The sequence below is a fragment of the Glossina fuscipes genome, unplaced genomic scaffold (assembly GCF_014805625.2).
Source record: "Glossina fuscipes isolate IAEA_lab_2018 unplaced genomic scaffold, Yale_Gfus_2 1, whole genome shotgun sequence".
In the NCBI taxonomy this organism is placed as follows: Eukaryota; Metazoa; Arthropoda; class Insecta; order Diptera; family Glossinidae; genus Glossina; species Glossina fuscipes.
Genome location: NW_023998415.1, coordinates 29,957,512 through 29,972,944, shown reverse-complemented (window position 1 = coordinate 29,972,944; position 15,433 = coordinate 29,957,512). Strand labels below are relative to the sequence as shown.

The following is a 15,433-nucleotide window of genomic DNA, read 5'->3' as shown; positions in this document are numbered from 1 at the left end:
ATGTTAAGTAGTAAAATGTTAAAACCACATTATAGAAAAACATCCGCGAGTTGATTCCCATTCAATTATCAAAAAAAAAAAAAAAAATATACCAACAACTAGAAAAATGGTTTGATTTCACAATTTTTATTTCAATTTTAAAATGTACATATAAATAAAATAAGAATTTACATACACAGATAAATTGCATTTCAATCAATTATGAATAAATGAGAAAACCATTACAATTATATGCCATGTGTACATTTTTTTAAGGCGCCACAAAAAATATTTGAAAATCATTTTCATATAAACCGGTCACAATCCATCTATCGAATAAATCGTAAGATTTTATTTTTTGAAATTTATACTTACTTAAAACGCTTACCCATTGTCATTGCTTTTGATCAAAGTTCCTTTACCTTTCAATGCACCCTTCACAGTGTATTGCAAACCAGTTTCAACACTAAAATCAAGAAAATATGTCAAAATTAATTCTCGCGACAACGATATGTTTAGGGTCGCCGTTTAAGCAGCTCTTGTCAATTGTGGATGAATGACTTTTTGTATTTAAAAATATCAAAGTCTATACTAATCATCTAGTCCATCATTTTCTAGAATTCGTTCGAGTCTTCAATTGAAGTATTTATATTTAGAGTTATGTTTATATCTACATATACACAATTGTAATTGTGTGTGTTTACGTACATTCTTTTTATACCTATCACTGTAAGATGGCGGTATATTCATTTTGTTTTCTCCCAAAAGGAAGTTTCAGAGTACATATACTCTTGATCAGCGTGAAGTTCTGAGTTGATTTAGCCATGTCCGTCCGTCTAAATATCTGTACGTGGTGTGTGTTTTGTGGAACTCTTTTGGTTGCAAAAACGAAGCTGTCGACGTCAAAGTGCGTAGAAACACTGGAAGTTTCTGCACGCAGGTTGGTATTGGAAATGGGCCGAATCGATCGGAGCAGAAGAGCGAAGTGGAGCAAAAACTGAATGCAATTTCGTTTTTCCAAAGAAAAATTTTTTTTTAGATTTTTGCTCCTTTCTCAGATATTATAAAAGCTAGAAGGTTTAAATTTTTCACAATTACTTTTTGAAGCATTCTACTCCTTATGGGTAAAAATGAAAAACATCCGCCATGCCCACACAAACTTATAAGTGATTAAAGAGAGTGGAATGCGAAAAACATAATGGTGCGTATGCGAGATTCGGCCTCCGCCGAGTATAACTTTCTTCTCATTATATGTAATTGTAATTATAATTGCATATGTATTGATTACATTATACATTTACGTAGTGATGTCCAAATGGGACAGACCAACTTCCCATAATGGAGCAATTCAGGCTATGTAAGCGTAAGGAACATTTTTATTGCAATTTCGATAACAAGAAAACTAGCAGATCGTTAAGGAAAAACCAAAGTTAAGTGAACCGGCGCTTATAAACTCACACGATTAACGAGTGCAACAATAAAATGGGAATCTATTGCGTTACAATTATGAGCTGTGGGTTAATGTAGCTGTACGTAAGCCTTTTTGAGCTATTTTGCGTAAATTGATGAAACATGGTTTTATTATAATCCTGATTCAATTATCAAAGATTCAAATAGTGTGTTACATCCAATGGATGTGTGTAGATGAGATCGAGCTTTTGCAACTGATTAGGCCATTTTGATTATCAATTCATTGTAAAATGGTCATAACTGAAGAATCAAAATTCCTTTCTCTACAGCGTTACAACGGATCATCGATTCGTTACTGCAATGAGAAAGCAGGTCGTGCCGCCTTATGTACCCTATTGCATTCATCACATTATGATGGTCAATAAATTAGTTTCTGAGAGTGTAGTCAGGTTTAAAAAAAAAAAAAAAAAAAAAATCATCACGCATATCATATCGTCGTCTTATCATATCGCAATCAATACGCTTACCAATAGCACTCCAATGATCCATTATCTCCTGGACAAAATAATTTTTTACCGCCGTCAAAGCAAGCCACTGTATTTTTGAAAGGTAACGGTAACTGAAGAGTTGTGGTATGCGCCTCCTATTAGAAATATTGCTTTTTGATTGGAAACGATACCAATGATTAAAACAATTCGAAGATAGTCTTACATCATCTAAGCAGTTTAAATTGTGAAAACATATCTGACCGCTCAAGTCACAACTTATGATATAGTTGTGGTCGCTGCTATGTGCTTTTAAAAGCGTTGTGATAGCAAATTTGTGTCTTTTTAAAGGCAAAATTTCCATTGAACGTTTTGTTGAACTTAATCCAGAACTTATACAATGATAAATAATTCCTTCGCTGTTGCCGGATATGAAGCTATTAGAATTTAAAGCTAGCAAGCTAGTGATTTCATTAAAGTTGTTTGCTGTATCTTTCACAATATACCTGAAACGTATATAAATTTAATTTTATCTATTTCTCAAGTATTGAAAATATTAGTTAAAAAAAAAAAAAAAAAAAAAAAACAGGAAACTTTTTTAATTTTCAATCATTTCTTTTGGTATCTATCACTTGCTTATTCGTTCCTTTTTCTCATATCTGAGCCCGACTCTGTCTGTATTCAACTGAATATATTTAATTGAAAACGATTGTCAATAAAAAATACTTGAGAAAAGCAAGAATTTAAAATTTAATTTCGAGCACAACTCGTACGTGTACGATCGGAAGCATTCCGACTTTGCTTGGAGGCCCTCAACTGCATGCAGCGAAACACTTAGAAGCTTATAGGTGACGAAAGTGTGTCCAAAACTCTCGACAACCTTGAGCAACCGTGTAATGTGGGCTGCGTTATGCTTATGTACAGCACATTCACTCGAACTGCGTACTGCACAACGCATTACCGCAACTCGTCGTTTTTTAACTGTACTACCCGCCTTTAGAAGCGGTAGTCTACCCCACGGTACCTGGTTTCTTCATTTTCAAGTCGAACGTTCATAAATACTACTCCCTCTCTCCATCTCTCTCTTGCTATAAGTCTTTCCTGGTTAACACTGTACCCGTACGTATAGTGGATTTCTTTGAGTGGCTGGTCATAAAAAAAAAAAAAAAAAAAAAAAAAAATTGAGTTTAAAAAGAACTCAAAAAGTAAGTGAAATCTTATTCGATCAAATTTCCTGTTTTTTTTTTTTTGTTTTTTTTATGGGTTTGAAGACAATATAGAAAGATTGTCAATATATTTGCATCTCACTTACTCTGCTATCTTTATTAATTCATCCGATATTTGCCATATAATCACGCTGCCGTTAGTTTGAGCAGTTAATAGAGTGGATTCTCCTGACCAATCAATCGCAACAATGTAACCTGAAGAGGTTGTTGTCTTGAATAACTCTTTCACGTTTGCTTCTGCTCGACGTCCTCGGTATTCTTGCTCAAATTGCCAAATATAAATATCGCCACCAAAAGTAGAACCGGCAAAGACGGTTTTGTTAAAAGAATTAGTGCATAGGGTATACACACACGCCTTCACCGGCACACTTTTAACTTCATTGAATGTTATAAAATTGCCGTCAGGGACTCGTTGCGGCGCATATATTTTAAGACACTGATCGATATGTTGACACCAACCGTTATGCGTTGCCTGTGTGCCCAGCACCAAAACTGGCACGTTATCAATATGTACAGCTAGCCACGTGGCTACGCCCAATGAATTTACATTAGACTGTACAGATATCTTCTGATACGGCTCAATATCATAGGCTTTCCCTAAATCTGTACTAATTGCAAAACGATTTAGTTGTGGAGTGCAACCGTCCAGTAATTCTCTCTCTACCAGAGGGTATATTTTCTTTAACCATTTTGCCAGTTTTTGTTCATCGACAACTTTTACAAACATTTCTATGAATTCCGTTTGTGTTGCTTGATGGCATTTCCGAATCGGGTTGGAATGAGCATCAGCAGTTCGAGGTAATGCATTGGTTTCCGTGGTGTTGTCAACAAGTTTGCATTGTTTTTCAGAGGAATATCTCGATTTGAATTCAATAGTGGGCGATGTGTAGTCCGACAGCTCTATCATAATCTACTTTATCCGCACGCTTCTCATAAAAGTTTTTAATTGACGCATAACTTTAGTTATGCAGTTACGGTTGTAACCATGGAAACTTTATTTCTTACATTATTATAATATAATATATGTGCATCACACTCTGAACGGTAATGCGTTAGAGAGAAAGTCTTTTTCGTAAATTTTTTTTTTGCATATTTTACTTTATATTACTATTTATCAGTGTAGGGTGTTTTAACTTTTTCCGTCAATAGGTTTTTGAAAAAGCCTGCAAGATCAATTGACGATTCATTCATTTCGCCTATAGGTTGTATATTGTATCGTACATAGAGTGTATCGCAGATATTTCATATAATATTTTTTATTGCTGCGATTTGGCAGCACTTTGTATATATTTATACTGGGTAAAAAGTTTGGTTATATTTAGTATTTTAATAATTCCCTTCGAACTCTTGATTATTTGACTCGATTTAGCTAATTATCGAACCAATAGGATAGGATGCCATTTTCAAGGCACAATTTAGTCACTACGAAATGCTTTTTTAACTCTCACAAGTTGGAAAGTGTAGATGCCTTCCTAGAACTTGATGTTGTGTTCGAGCGTAAGCTTCGTTTTTATTTACCTAAAATTATTTACCTGAATAAAATGCGAATAATGTCAAGTCGATACTACGCTTTGTTAGACGTTGGGCGTGGCAATTCGATAATTTTTATGTTGCGCAGCGACTATACACCAGTTTCGTGTTTCGATCGTATGATCACCTTCTTCTTATCGCTGTCATGTACAAAAACCATTCCTGCTCTTTGCACTACCAAATTTAAGTTGGGACCTACATGTCCATCTTCCATCGTACAAAAATAGGTTACTACGTATATCCTTGCCTTCAGTTGAGTAATGTCGATTTGTCTTTGGCCTTACTGGTTAAGTTGTTAAATGATGCCATCGACTGACCGGTTTCACTAAATGAATTCAACTTTGTTCGTAAACCTACTACCTTTTTGTAAACTCAACTATGAATTTTTTACCCCACTTAGGATCCTTTTAAAAAGTTTAAATGATCTTTCTGACGTAATCTCTTTAGCGGATTCTGTTTGCTTCAGCAAACCTATTCTTCTTAACGTCTGCGTATTATCCATGTCGTACTTCCACTAAATCGATTAACTTTCGATTATTTTTGCCTTGCGGCGGCACGTTTGGACTGAAATAACTTTCCACATTGGCATAATCTTAGCTGGCGGTGCGCTGACTTGCCTTAATAAATCTAATACTTCCTATACTTGCTTGTTAATCGTTGCATCATTTTAAGATTTTTTTTTTTTACATGTGCAGTCTAAGTTAAGTTGAATTTAAACTGTATCTGAATCGTGTATGTGTAGTATTAATGAATGTCGTCACGTGCGAGGGGATTATTATTCATTGAAGTTAGTAAGAGGCGCTTTATTAATTCAATATAAGCCCTTCGATGGGCATAGTAAGTAAAAGTAATTGCATTAAATTTCTCAAGATATTATAGTAATTCGTCTGAGAATGACGGAGATGGATAGACGGATAGAAAGGCAATTAAGATTTGCTTGCGTATCTTAAATAAGGAGACTGCGCTATGCCTCGCTATACTCCCTCACACGTCCGGACCAGTACTTCCTGAATGAAATCTCAATATGATTTCTGCATTATAAGAGGCCAACAATTGTTGTTTTCAATCTCATTACCTTTCTATAAAAAATTTTTCAAAAATTCTCTAGATATTCATGAATATCCATTTTTATTTGTAATCCCTCTGAAGAGTCTACTTGTCTACTTGTCGTTTATTATGCACGTCTCTTAGTAGCTTTTGAATTTTGAATTCTCTGAAAAATTTTGAAAATTTCATTTTAGTAGCGGTTAAGAGATAGGACAATGTGGTGTTCAAAAATAGCTTTTAGAACTGCAAATTTTGGAATTGGTAAGTTTTTAAGTTGAAATTGCATGCACATGTCCTTGTCGCATGATGTCTTGTTCCCTTCAGCTAAAGCACGTCACGTTGGTACAGCGTTCAATTCCCTGCGAGGAATTGAAAATGGTCTGACCTATGGCCGGCACTATCAAACTTGTAGCGTTCTTTGCAAGAAAAAAAAGAAAGGTGAAATGTCAAATCATTTATGATATATATATATAATGGTTAATGGATAATCACTTTGTGCAAAAGATGATGATAGGCTGGAAGCTCCTTATCGATGTGACGAAAAAGTGGAAATTGCCCCCGTATGCGATGATAAGAAAAAGGATATTGCCAAGAAAATGAAAGTTCCGTCTGCTAAAGATCCGTGTAAAAAAGGTGACGCACCTACAAAAATTGGAAAAATATGTTCTATTATAGGACCAGTGGTCGACGTGGTATTTGAGCATGATGTGCCACAAATTATGAACGCATTAGAGGTGCAAGATTATCCGGGCGGACGGCTAGTATTGGAGGTTCGTATGCGTATGTTGGTTAAACGCAGATTATGTCAATTTTGTTTATCCGCTTGAAGGCAGGAAAGGCAAATTTGTTTTCCTAATTATCGGCTTGGTCAAGTTTTTATTTTTTTTCATCCTTCATATTTTTTTTTTTTTTTTTTTTTTTTCATATTTAATAAGGTATTTCATCATTTGGGAGAAAAAGTTGTACGTTCTGTAGCAATGGATTGCACAGGGGGCCTGCGCCGCGGGCAAAAAGTCATTGACACTGGATATCCAATAAGAGTACCAGTAGGTAAAGCTACACTTGGTCGTATTTTGAATGTTATTGGGGACCCTATTGATGAACGTGGACCCGTGGTGACAGACTATTATTCTTTTATTCACGCTGATCCACCGATTCTAACTGATATGAATGTCAATCCAGAGTTATTGGTGACCGGAATAAAGGTTATTGATTTATTGGGTCCGTATGTAAAAGGCGGAAAGATAGGCTTGTTTGGTGGTGCTGGAGTTGGTAAGACTATACTTATCATGGAGCTTATCAACAATATTGCCAGATCTCATGGTGGTTATTCTGTATTTGTCGGAGCTGGCGAACGTACTCGCGAAGGCAATGATTTGTATATGGAAATGATTGAGTCAAAAGTCATTTCGCTAGAAGATGACACATCCAAAGTAGCTTTAGTCTATGGGCAAATGAATGAGCCGCCGGGGGCCAGATCTCGCGTGGTCTTAACTGGTCTATCTATAGCAGAGTATTTTAGAGATATGGAGGGACAGGACGTTTTATTATTCATTGACAATATTTTCCGTTTCACGCAAGCTGTCTCTGAAGTATCTGCATTACTTGGTCGTATACCATCAGCTGTTGGATATCAACCAACGCTCGGAACCGATATGGGTAAGACATGCTTAATTGTGCGCACCATTCGCCTGCAATCTTAATAAATAACTTGTGGTTAGGATAATATGAGTTTTTTTTGAATTCGCTTAGCGACTGTATTTTGTTTTTCACTTTTGGCAAAATGTAAGATCTGTCAGTTAAAATTTACTAATGAATACTTGATGCTGAAGTTAATTCAGTCCCTGACAATTATATTGGATGACAATAATAAATCTATGCTTTCTTCACATTTGAAAGGTTCAATGCAAGAACGAATTACTACTACTAGAAATGGGTCTATAACCTCAGTTCAAGCCATCTATGTACCAGCGGATGATTTAACTGATCCAGCACCTGCTGCTACTTTTTCTCATCTTGATGCAACAACCGTACTGTCGAGACCTATTGCTGAATTGGGCATTTATCCAGCGGTCGACCCTTTGGATTCAACTTCCCGTATTATGGATCCGTTGGTAGTTGGCGAGGAGCACTATTTGGTGGCACGTAACGTACAAAAAACCTTGCAGAATTATAAATCCTTACAGGTTCTTACGGCTGATTATCAAATGCTAAGACGATTTTCTCAGATTTGTTATATAAAATGTAGGATATAATTGCTATCTTGGGCATGGACGAGTTATCTGAGGATGATAAGCTTATCGTAGCTCGGGCGCGTAAAATGCAACGTTTCCTTTCTCAACCATTTCATGTGGCTGAAGTTTTTACGGGCCATCCCGGCAAACTGGTGCCACTTAAGAAAACGGTGGAGGGATTCAAACGCTTACTTCAAGGAGATATGGATGACTTGCCGGAAGTCGCTTTCTACATGGTTGGCGACATAGAGGAAGCTGTGGCAAAGGCGAAAGACTTAGCTCTACAATTAAAGGGATGAGAAAATTCTTGAATTTTGATGTTTTTGTTTTTGTAAGGGATTTTGTATACAAAATTTTTCTTCTTAATCCTGATAATAAACTGGTTCGAATATTAGTCTACAAAATTATCGAAAAAATTTATGAGGTGCATTTCCCATAAACGTGCTGTAACGCATCGGATAACGTTGTCTATGTGAAACGGTTATGCGTGACTTTCGCGTCATAATTTAACGTATGTTGAAGGAGTGTATACATAACTCAATCCTTTGGAACTTTGAATGGGACGAGATGTGAACAAAAAGAAAACACCAAAGGTAGTAAACTGCGGCTTCTTGAAAAGGCAGGTAAGTGTACTGCCATTTTTAAAAATGCAAGCGACAGAATATACGAAATGCAAAGATTAAGTCATGCTTGTCCTAGTGAACCTTCATTATAAACAAAGAAGATCAATATCCATGGGCGCGGTATTGGGGAATACATTTACCAACTTCTTCCCGTATCATTTTCGACCAGCTTTAGTTCTGTTTCGTCCTTCCACGGTATATTTCAGCACTTTTCTTCACCTTCTGCTTTGTCCTTAAAAAGCAATGTTTTTCCTCGTTTCGAAGTTAACTTTTCTAAGCAAGGCAACTTTCCAAGCTAGTCTTCGTGATAGATCGGGGCATCTAATAAACGCCGAAGAATAGTTCGGGTCATAGAACATTCTCAACTTTATTGGAAATTGATTTAGATGACTTGATGGGATCTCGCTTAGCGTATTGCTAATGGAATATTTGAATGTGCGCTCGAATCGGATCGAAACTTTACTCCGATTGTTTAGCCAGGAGCATTTACAATTCATAATTGCGGTTTTTATGTATCTACAAAAATATATTATATATATGTGAATATATAAAAGATTGAAATACTTTCCTGCCTTTATCGCACAAGCAACATTCATCAAATGAATACATTCTATGGCGGAAAAAAAGAATCAAGATCACGACAAATAATATACTTCATGTACCCAAGAAACACTGATGTATCTTATATCGAAATTCAAATTGAAAGATCAGCTAAATATTACATTTGGAGAATTATAATATATAGAACGATGTACATATATAATGAAAAGAATTATATCTGCTCACTCGTTAACATATCCGTAGACGACGTCAACGAACTGAAACTAAATGTTGTTGATGACATACTTTTACGACAACTATAGACATCGGTCCACAGACATAATAAGGCCGGTAAAAATATATTTGAAATCAAGTTCTTTCTGCTAAATTCAAAGCTCTACAATAAAATTATTAGCTTTTACAGAAATAGATTTCCAACAACAAATCAACTTTTGCAAGAACAGCCGTTAAAGTTAAATACATTGAGACTTTCTTACATTGTTAACACGCTCGCTGTTACCTTCCGGACGGACAAAGAAGAAGAAGTGTTTAATACATTATAAAACGTAGTATGAGTATATATAATAGTATGAGTTCGAATAATAATAATATAATATAATATAATCGTGTGTGCTCAATACGATATATTCACGTGTTCACCGTGTTTTTAACTTTTCTGAGAGTAAAATTTATTCTACGCCCGTCAACATTTTTTTAATAAAAACGAAAGCCAAGCCAGTGGTCGAGCTCGACAACAAACTATATGCACGTATGCTTCTGCACACACACACACACATACAGATACATTGTGTACATTTCTCTAATAAAACGAAGAAAACGCAACCTCGTAAGTAACAAAAAAAAAAAAAAAGAGTTATTTGTTCTCATCGTGTTAGAAAATTGTTGTTTCATTCATTATATCCTACACCACTTGTGGTACAGGGTATGTAAAGCTTGTAAGCGGACATATGTAACACGTAGAAGGGCTTAAGCATTGAAAATTATACCTTTTTGTCGCATGCACTTCAGTTTTCATTAAATGAGAGGGAGTTCGAAAGTTGCCCCAGCTCGTCCAAAGTTTTCAGCCCAAATTTAGAATACCGAAATACAGTTACGTATACACTATTTGACGTAGTGGCGCCATGAAACCGATTCGAACCGCTTTCAAAAGCGTTTGTTCTTGAGTCGTAGCACTTCACTGTTCCATAGTTAATCAAAATATCTCCAGAATTGCAACCTGGGGCATAAATAAAAATTTACATGAACAGTTATCAGACGGACAATTCAGATTAAGATTCTGAATCGATCGATATAACAATCGGTGCGTCTATCTTAAGCCCTTCCGCGTGTTACATACTTCCTTATTAACTTAATATACCCTGCACCACACCACGAGTGGTGCAAAAATGCCGGCGGCTTTGCTATTTAACAGATTATTCCACTACTGCTTTGCCTTTTTAACAGAGAATTTTGCTAAAAGGTCATACCAACTATGTTAACGAGATTAGCTGGAGCAATGAATGTGAATTTTTGGCATCAGTAAGTATCGTGCAAAATCTGGTATTACGAATCAAACTATGATAACATCATTGTATTTTGTTTGTCATCGACTGGCTTGTCGGAGCTATTTGTGTCAAACACATAACGTAACTTTCCACTTTTTTTCGACCAAAATAGAAAAAAATAAGGAGCATCGCCTCCTAAGACTTTTAATGCTAAAGTTTTTTTTATAGATTTCTCCCCTAAAAAAATTTTTTTATCTATATATTATGGTAATGCATTTATATATACTATGAAAAGGTTAACACGTTTGCTAAATCATTGGCTACTTTTGCGCTGGTACTTGTCTTTGCTAAAACACATTTTACGATAATGTGAGATCGAAAGCTAAACAAAATTATGTTGCAAAGAGTGAAAAAAAAAATTAAACACATTTTAACAGAGCTGGCACTTTATTCAGTCCGTTAGATAATTTGGTCCGTTAGATAACACAGTGGCGTTACCATTACATGAAATTAAGAAATTTTATATGAAAACATAGATTTATCAAAAAAAAAATAAAGAAACATTAGATACTAAATATCGTAATGTTTTCACTACTTTTTTCACTACTTTCCTTTGTTTTGCCGACGGCTTTGCTATATCTGGCCGTTTGTTTTCTGTTAAATTAGCCTAAAATTAGGCCGCCATAATTTTTAAACAAAGCCCTCCCTGTTAAAAGGCAAGGTACAGAGTTTTTTGTAAAAAAATAGTCAAAAAATGGCAGCTCTGTTAAATGGTTAAAAGCTCAACTTGACAAATTAAATGGTAAATGTAGAGGAGATGATAGAAGAGCAAAAGCGGCCAAGTCAAGGAAACAGAATCGTAAACAATCAGGAAACCATTAAAAAGAATAACAATTCCTTTTATATATAGTCTTATATATTATATATTAATAAAGCTAATTTAAGTATATAATAAAGTTATTATATAAATAAAGTTATTTATATTTAAATATAAATTATATAAATTAATACACAGCAACAGGAAAGGCCAGTTTGAGGCAATTTTCCCAATGACAAATCAAAGCGGTTGAAAAAGTGTTTGTTGCTACAAGCTCCAACTAGACGGTGGGTTATATATTTATTTAAAATTAAATTTTGAATTTAATGACAACAAGTGCTTTGTTAGCGGGCCAGTTCTGCCGCATTTTTAATAAAACACTTGAATTTGATGATGTCGGATGTGTTCCGCAGCATTCGAAGGTTGAATGTTGAGTTACTTGAGCAATTGCAAAGCGATTATATCTCAATACACTTTAATACGGGCAACGAAGATCGACGATCTCCCTTGAGAGTGAAATTTAACGAATGAAATTTGGTAAACTATCTTTGGCAAGTTTGGAACAATATTTACAACTTGGTTTTCTAGCGTGTCGCATAAGTTTTTTTATGCTACTTACTTTCTAGAACTTATACCATATACAATCTCTTAAATGCACTTCCTTCACTCTGCATTCTACATGTCACTGACGAAGAGTATTGAAAGTAGTCCTCGTATATTTCGCGAGAACTACGCTAAACAATGGGAGCCCATATAACATTTTCTATCTGTTTGCTGCTTTGACCTGATAATATTACTTTACCTAGAAGCACAAAAATTCGACAATACTTTCCCGCTTATCTATTAGTATATATACGTTACCACGAAAAAAAGTATTGTTATTATTTATCACGCAGTGCACCGCAAACTTACTATATATAAAGTAGATGCACAAACAGATGTCGGAAGAATTACAGAAGAAACATCGCATCGTTAAACGTAAATTGGTTTCGCAAGCAGACTCAATATTATCTATGGTAAATATTTGGGGTGTGAACTGTTGTTGAAAAGTTGCTGTGCCTTTTACATTCAAAAAGCTGTTGCTCTGCAAATCGTTTCAGTATTACTAATAATAACCAAACAACTGAAAATATGCAACTGATTCGACATCGATCTAGGTAAGGCACAAGAGTTGTGTCGGCGTGAAAATCTTATCTTATCTACGACGTACCTATCTATTCAGTGACCCAAATAAATCATTGAAAAGAATGTAAAATCGGTAGAGCGCACAGCATGCCGGACTTATCGTGAGGCATAAGTCATATTTTCTTACTGATCATGGTACGGAAGAGAGTAAAGAAACAATAATGTTTACGAAATTAATACATTCTTACACTATATGTATACAAGTCATAAAAATGGATTACGGTCTGAAATATTAGTGGGTTTATATGTTCTTTATGTGACCTTTACTGCCTAGCTCTGCATTCTATGATTGACAAAATATGTAATTTCTCATCTTACGATGAAAAATCGTTTAAATACATAGGAGCATTGGGAAATGCTGCCAAAAATCAATAAAACCTTCTTTCGCATGAGAAAATGATAAGGAATCGTTTTTCTTTGGTAAAATAAAAAAGCAATTTGCTGATCATGCGCAAAAAATCTTCGAATGATTTATTGTTTCTTAAATTTAATTTGGCGCCCAGTTTATCACAACACTCATAATTATTTCTAAATAAACCTAAATTTTTAATGGAATAATTGAAGAGAGTTGTATTAAGAAGGGTTCTTATCATAAATGAAATATCTCGCTCCTATTATCCAAGTTGAAACTAATTTCATAATTACGCATGATACGTTGCTTATTTAGTTACATACTGGAATATCGGGCATTATAGGTGAGTTATAACTTAATAAATTTCTTTATGCCTATCATTACAGTGTCCTGCAAAAGTAATTTGTGTACGTGAATAACGGAATTGGTATAAAACAAGTAAAAACACGCTATAGTTCGGCACGACCCCTCATTAAATACCCAACACCGTCTTAGAGTTATTTAAATATTAAAATTTCAAAATAAGTCATTGTATGGGAAGTGATTGAAAAAGTGGTCCGATCCGCATCATTTTCAATAGGTGCCTTAGGCAATTTCCTTAAGCTAAAACATGTCAGCGCAGAAAATTTCGCCAAACGGTCTAAGAATTTGTGGCCTTAAATCGAATATAAGAAAACAAGACAGACAGACGGACAGACAAGCTTTTTCTTTTCCTGTGACCAACCATTCAGGGAATGTCTTCTATTCGTGTAGGCGAGGTGATAATCAATAAGGATTCTGGGTGGGAGAAAGGGACTAGTGTTTGTAAACATTGAACTTGAAAATGTAGGCGTTACTTATGTCAGGAAAGGTCACTGCTTATAGATCCGTATAAAACTTAATATGCACTTGTGTCCCCAGTTGTGTGGTAGGTATGAAAATATTTTTCTAGTTTTGATGTATCCTGCATTATCATCATCTATTAAAGAAGGAGGTTGGTCCCGATCTTTACTTATCAATCTCTTCAAATTAAACGAGAGCAATGAAAAATCAAATCTATGTCAAGAAAATTTTTATAAATTTTTATAAAAAATAAACTGATAAGAATTTATGAAAAATTTTATAGAAAAATTCTTTATACGCCCGCAAGCACACAAACGAAAAACTTATGAAATAGATTGAAAGGACGAAGGCGTAAAATATGAAATAATAAACTATTTATGAAAAATTCCATATTTTGTGAAAACTTATTAAAAATCTTTCGTGCATCAAATATTTCTGAGAATAATATTTTTTTTTTTTTTTGTGTTTTTTCAATTGAGTCGAGCTATTTAAACTGATTAGATTTGAATGAATGGATTTGATGGATTTTTTCCACGTCCTGCGATTTGTCCACCCCTGAGCACATGTTTATAGAAATATTTATATATATTTTTAGCAACATATCGCGTTCTCAATACAATAACATTGTTATCGGGATGTCAGAGTTCTCATCACGCGGGATGCATGCTTTGAAACATGTTGACGGCTGCGAAATTTGTAAATTTGAAAACTCAAGCAAGAAAAAACGAAATAAAAACGTAAGAACGAAAAAGACGAGAACTGTTCGTTAAGCAATGTTGCATAGACATTTGCTCGGATGCTGTGTGTTGTGCGGTCGCTTTAGCTTAAGAATGTTTCGTATCCTCTGGATGATGTGTTAAAAAGTTTCAATATATCGTTGTCAGTTTTTCTTGTGTGCTTGGCTCTTGCACAAAGTATAAGAGCTTTCGGCAAACAAGCATACAAATTGACATGAAGTGCTATCAGCCTTCTAAGCATTCATTCAAATACTATTGCGAGCGAAATCTTTTCTTTAATGAAGTGACGCGCGTTTGTCTGCCTTTGTGTAAATATTGTATATTTCAGTGACAAAAAAAAAAAAAAATATATATGTATAATTTAATGTCTAATGTTAGAGAACTACTAAAATAAATATAAAATATATAAATACAAACATACATATTTTAAATTATAAACATTAGTTTATTTAAATATTTGCGATTTATTGTATTTACTGTATATAGAAAGAGAGAGAGAGAGAGAGAGAGAGAGAGACAGAGACAGAGACAGAGAGAGAGAGAGAGAGAGGGCATTGTATGTATGTTCACATTACTTATTACCAATGGTAAGTGTAGGCGAATAATAATAATAATAATAATAATAATAACCATAATAATCAAACGGATTACGTGAGTGTTTTTGTTTTGGTAAGAAATTCTTATTGGAAAACTCAGCCATTTAAACGGATAATAAGTTGAATCATTAAACATCAATGCATTGAACGAGCGAACGACCAATAAGCGATTAGAAAGAAAGTGAAATGTTTTCTTTCATTTACATACATATGTAATGCACCGACGGTTCAATGTAATGCAATAACATATATATCAACTGGTAGATTGATTTCCGTTTCCGTCAATTAAAGTTTGTTAATCGTTAAATTGAACATGAGTAAATAATTAATTGAAATTAAATATAA

General features: G+C 34.6%; 2 protein-coding genes across 2 annotated transcripts; one reads left to right on the top strand and one right to left on the bottom strand.

Annotated features, from left to right (window-relative positions):
- Positions 1-184: 184 nt before the first annotated feature.
- Positions 185-4,007, bottom strand: LOC119632619. Its single transcript, XM_038025607.1, has 6 exons — positions 3,187-4,007; positions 2,992-3,020; positions 2,101-2,396; positions 1,917-2,032; positions 368-502; positions 185-308 (listed from the first exon to the last, which is right to left on the bottom strand). The coding sequence occupies exons 1-6, from the start codon at positions 4,005-4,007 to the stop codon at positions 251-253; spliced, it is 1,455 nt and encodes a 484-aa protein (XP_037881535.1). The 3' UTR covers positions 185-250.
- A 2,266-nt stretch (positions 4,008-6,273) lies between these two features.
- On the top strand, positions 6,274-8,210 carry LOC119632618 (ATP synthase subunit beta, mitochondrial-like). The gene is made up of 4 exons (XM_038025606.1): positions 6,274-6,447; positions 6,613-7,336; positions 7,577-7,863; positions 7,926-8,210. The coding sequence occupies exons 1-4, from the start codon at positions 6,274-6,276 to the stop codon at positions 8,208-8,210; spliced, it is 1,470 nt and encodes a 489-aa protein (XP_037881534.1).
- The last annotated feature ends 7,223 nt before the right edge of the window (positions 8,211-15,433 follow it).

Bases quoted from the DNA above. Each gene is read 5' to 3' on its own strand.
- LOC119632619 (XM_038025607.1), bottom strand. From the start codon at position 4,007: ATGATAGAGCTGTCGGACTACACATCGCCCACTATTGAATTCAAATCG. The intron at 3,021-3,186 runs GTAAGTGAGATG...TTTTATGACCAG, and splicing joins GAATTAATAAAGATAGCAGA to CCACTCAAAGAAATCCACTA. The intron at 309-367 runs GTAAGCGTTTTA...TTTATTCGATAG, and splicing joins ATCAAAAGCAATGACAATGG to ATGGATTGTGACCGGTTTAT.
- LOC119632618 (XM_038025606.1), top strand. From the start codon at position 6,274: ATGAAAGTTCCGTCTGCTAAAGATCCGTGTAAAAAAGGTGACGCACCT. The intron at 6,448-6,612 runs GTTCGTATGCGT...ATATTTAATAAG, and splicing joins GCGGACGGCTAGTATTGGAG to GTATTTCATCATTTGGGAGA. The intron at 7,864-7,925 runs GTTCTTACGGCT...TATAAAATGTAG, and splicing joins AGAATTATAAATCCTTACAG to GATATAATTGCTATCTTGGG.